Source organism: Teleopsis dalmanni, chromosome 2, assembly GCF_002237135.1.
Source record: "Teleopsis dalmanni isolate 2A chromosome 2, ASM223713v2, whole genome shotgun sequence".
In the NCBI taxonomy this organism is placed as follows: Eukaryota; Metazoa; Arthropoda; class Insecta; order Diptera; family Diopsidae; genus Teleopsis; species Teleopsis dalmanni.
This window is the reverse complement of record NC_051847.1, coordinates 186,142,993-186,148,167: the sequence shown is the minus strand read 5'-3', so window position 1 is coordinate 186,148,167 and position 5,175 is coordinate 186,142,993. Positions and strand designations below refer to the sequence as shown.

General features: G+C 29.4%; 1 protein-coding gene across 1 annotated transcript in view; it reads right to left on the bottom strand.

The window, feature by feature from the left end:
* Nucleotides 1–4,075: 4,075 nt before the first annotated feature.
* Nucleotides 4,076–5,175, bottom strand: part of LOC119676375 (uncharacterized protein K02A2.6-like) — a 2,899-nt gene continuing 1,799 nt past the window's right edge. The window contains exon 3 of the mRNA XM_038087611.1: nucleotides 4,076–4,131. Coding sequence (XP_037943539.1) covers nucleotides 4,076–4,131 — 56 coding nt within the window. The remainder of the gene's footprint in view (nucleotides 4,132–5,175) is intronic.

The following is a 5,175-nucleotide window of genomic DNA, read 5'->3' as shown; positions in this document are numbered from 1 at the left end:
TCATCAGCGTTCAAATGTGCACATAATTTTCCGCACGATGATGCTGTCATTCTTGGCTTTGACATTATTATCCATTTTTATGGTTTTTTAGGCTCGACGTGCCATACCGCACCGTGTCTCCACTCGTTATGTCAGTAATGTCATATAGCAAATGATAGGCTAATGCAAGCATAGGTAGTTGCAAGCTGGCATTACATACGAATATTACTCGGTAAGGGTAATGTGCTCTTACATCTATAAATTTCGAAAGTTTTATTGCGTATGCTGCCAACCAATATGACGGTAAACCATATAGATGTATCCTGGTATTTTCATACAACTGCGTTGGTAGTGATTCTAGTACTCCATACCAGCACCTCTCATAAAAGCTAATAATTATTTTATTTTTTTGTAGAAACTTTGGTATAGTGAGTCAGTCGTATGCACAATTGGACACTTGGTTTGTAGTCACAATGCAAATGCTAGTATTGTCTTGAGATATATATTAGAGGTGTATATTACTATATGTGTATATGTATATGTGTAAATAATGTATGTGTATTTAAAATTTGATGTGTGAGCTATTAAAAGTTTTTGGTTTAAATTACGTGATTGGGTTAACTGGGATTTGGTGTTTGAGTATGTGGCAAAAGTAAGGTGTTTAATGTGGTTTTTAATGCATTGAGAGATTTATTTAAAATTTGGTTTATTTTTAAGCTATAAAAAATTAAATCTGTACAATGTTTTACTTTTAGATTTTTATGGTACTTCACAAAAAAAAAATTCTTTTTATCTGCACTCTATAAAATAATATAGGACTATATAAAAATGTAGTACATTTTAGAATATAAAGAAACAATAGAGTTACTGTGCTTTAAATTTCGGGTCAGCACCTAGTGGTATTATACTTTTTGGATTAATTTTATATAGCTGTCACAATAATTCCAAAGCTGAACATGTCCTTTTAGTTCTTCTTAGTGTTATGACTATTATGGTCATATATATATTTTATTCTTATTCTTGAATTTACGTTTTAAGATATGACTACTACTCTTTCCATTAGCGTAGTTCTTTCTAAAGTTTTAAGGAATTGTTTTTTCATAGTTTGTTTTAAAGTAAGTTATCAATATTGGTTTATTAAAAGTTAGCTTACTAAAGCTTGCTTATATCATTACCTCCAAGTCGTAAATATTCTGTAGAAGTGTAGATATTTCAGACCAGAACTCAAATTTTAAACTAAAGTTTTGATATGAATTAGAATCCACAATCCAAACGTATCCAGTGTTGTGAAAATTAAGTTACTAGTGCCTATGTGGTACTTCAGGTTTATTATTTACTACAAACTTAGAAACGGTAAAGTCTTCCTTACAAATTATTTGTCACCGAAGATCAAGTATAGTTTGCAACTTGCGTCAGAACACAATCTATCCAAAAAGTTGGACTAGGAAAAATACTTGGAACCAGGGTTCGGATGTAGAGCATCCTTTTTTTAGTGCATTCCTTTTTTTAGTGCAGTTAGCTAGCACCAATTTTTTATATTAATTCTTCCTATCAAGTTTTTCTATTTCTATTTTTATTTTTTTATATTTGTTTTTCTATTTCTAATTCTATTTTTATATATCTATGTTTCTATATTTGTTTTTCTATTTCTATTTTTTTATTTTTATTTTTTAGTTCTATTTTTCTGTATTTGTTTTTCTATTTCTATTTATTAATTTCTCACTGAGTAAAAAAAAAAATGTAGAATTATGAAAAAAGCTTATATGTTTACGATCCAACAGATATCAATAAATAGATTTAGTTAATATCAAGTGATTCTAAAAAGTGCTGACATATAACAAAAAGAAATTTAATATTTAGAAAAGAAACAACACTTTCTTTATATCTCTAAAATATTTTATAGAGCAAATAAATTGTTTGCATATAAATTGCTAGACTTAAAAAAATCTCTCAATATTCAAGTATCTTAAATGGAAATGCAATTCAATTCTCTAAATAACTCTAATAATAATAAATAATTTTATAGAAACTTAACTTTCCCTTATAACTAAATTTTGCTTTGTAGTCAAATTTTTTACATCGCAGCACTTTTTTGCTTCTAGTAACATCACGTAGCTGAAGGCATAGTAAGGATAAGTCCTTTTAATAACTCAATAAAATTTAACCAAAAATATAATAAAAACTACACTAAAAGCAGATATCTATATACTCGTATATATATCAAGGCATAAGAAGATAATAATAAAATTAAATCCTTTAACCTAAAAGTAATCTTTTTTAGCACTGATTGCGCAAATGACATGCAATCGCAATTCCTCATCCAAACAAAAATCATAAAAAGCGATACTTTTATAGAAAATAAATTGGTTATTGCAGTGTCTTGCCACAAAGACAACGGCGAGGCGGTGGTATTGGGGCGGCAGTATTGGGGCGGCAAGAAAAGAGAATACAAAGAAATGTGTCATATATAACAATATGTGCACAATTTTACCTTTACGATGTCAATATAAATTTATATCTACATTACAATAAAGATGACAACAAAAACAATTTGTGATTTATGCCGCTAATACGTAAGCGGCGTAAGCAAATAAGTAGGCAAAGACGTAAGCCGCCTCAATGTGTACAAATAAATGTTGAACACACAATTCGCATAAAATATGTGCAAAAAATTTTATCAGTGCACCACGTAATGCGGTTAGGTAGGGAAAATCAAATGTGCAAGAAATATAATAGATTATATGAGAAATATGTTTACAATGTTCGTCGTAGAGCAGCAACACAGAGCAGCAATAGAGCAGCAACAGTTGCTAAAGATCTGAGTTAAGGATAACAGCAAATATGCGCACCAAAGCCCAACTTTCATTTCCACAAAACGTACGTGCAACATATCAGCAATGCACTTATGGAAAATGGAACATAACGTTTTGTAGACATTTTAATAATCGAAATAGAACGAAAAAATAAAAAAATAGATACTTATAAAGGAGTATAAAATGAAATTCTACATGCAACAGTTTAAATTGTTTTCTAACGTAAATGTGCTACATATTGCACTTTTTTACAACATGTTGCACATTTACAAAAGTACTTGTGCAAATAATTTTCAATTGGTTTTCTTAATGGTTTTCAATAATAAAAAGGATTCGATTATTTAAAGTGACAAATTTTAAATACGAATAGATATTATTATTATCACTATTGGGTATCTAGTAGTTGGGTTAAGATTTAAGAATAAGTCTGCAAAAAACTTAATATAAACCATCATTGGATTCCTTGCGTGACTTAAGGTGTCTTCTTCCAAGATAATCCACCTTCTAGCAAAATGGTATTCTAATGTGTATAAAACTAGGTGTGGACTTAAGGTCGAGTCTTCAACAAACTTCATGTATGTTAGAAAACATATGGGTCCGTTGTGCTACCCATAGTATCTTTGTTTAAAAATTGCCTTCTCTTAGTGATTTGGTATTTCAGAGTGTATAAAGTTAGGTTAGGATTTATGAGTGAGTCTTTAACAAATCTAGCACAAAACACGAATAGGTCTCTTGTGCGATTGAGGGGCTCTTCTGCTAAGCCATTCCACCTTCTAGTAATTTGGTATTTTAGAGTGTATAAAGTCAGGTTAGAATATAAGGGTTAGTTTACAACAAATTGCATGTAGACAAACTATGGATTCGTTTTGCCACTCAAGGTATCTTTGTTTAAGAAGTCCCTCGTCCTGGTGATTTGTTATTTTAGAGCTATCTATATTATTTTAATGTATTTCATTTCATCAAGAATTTTATGAGACCTCTAATATTAGTTTTATTAGGTTCTTCAGTGTTTACAAAAAACAGATCTCAAAGAATTGTAGCTCTATTCCTTGACAATTGTTTTATTTCACTCTTAGCATAGGTGACAAAGGTCATCAGTCACAACTTCAAGGCTTCGTGTACTGGCTTATGACCAAACATTGACTTCGGATCATAATGGCGTGCAGATGTCAGTAAATAAAAAAAAAATTTTATTTTATTAAACAGTTATAATGCGTTAGTTTTAAATATACATATCTATAAATAAAATCTTTTGATTCCTTTGCACAGAATTTCACAACCCCTCAACCTTTCACAACCTTCTCCTTCTTCTGACCGCGTACTTGTGTGTGCAGGTCGCCTATTAAGCAATGATAGGTAACAATATGGGTATAAAATTACCCAATACGTTTTTATCCAAGTTAATTAATTTAATACTACTAGATGGGCTTATGAATGGACAGATTTGTTTTTAGTCTCACCACAAGTTGTCTAATTCTGTTATATCATATGTGTTTTTTTAAGAAAAGAAAAGTCTATCATAGATTTACAGATACTGGTTGGTTTATTAATATCTAGAAAATAACTGATGTACAATATACAAAATATCTAAATACGTTGAAAATGTAATTATATTATTGCAAAAAGGTCACTGTTGGTGACCTATCTTATGACTTATTAAAAGCGATTGATTCATTTTTATTTAAAAAGATGCCACTTTTGCATAAGTGTCTAAGTATTTTACCTTTTTCTAACTATAATAAAAGCAAAAATATATTTACAAATACACATAGGCATATAACTATGTGCAATAAATCCAACTAATGTTAAAAATCTAAATAGCAGCAATAATATGTGAAACCCACTTAATAGCAATAATGCCTTTGATTTTGTCTGTGGTTGAATATGTACAATTGAAACCGCAATCCAAGAATAATTGTGGCTGCGAGTAGGTCCCGTTTTGTACTGCAGTTAGCAAAAAGCAAATTGCAATTTCAAATGCCGAGAATGCGGGCACATATGTGGAGCAAGAAATGCTTGATCTATTTTATGTTAGACATTTTCTAGTGATTTTCTCTTGAAATTGTTTAGAGTATATACTTCCGTTTTAATACCTTTTAAAGTGTTCCAATTGCTCGGTTTAAATTTTATTTTGCCATCCCATTTTTAATATGCATGAAATTTGGTTTATTTCTTGCTAAATTAAGAATAAATATTAATTTTTAAAAAAAAAATTGTTTTCGTAAAAAAAATTAAAAAGTTTTAGTTAAGTATAAAAGTTCAATAATTTTAAGTACTCCGCAGAATAAGCATTAGTAATTCTAAAATTTAATATTATTAATGTATTGTTAGTTTTTGTTTTTCAATTATTATAATTATAAATTTTTATATTTTGTTATTGACA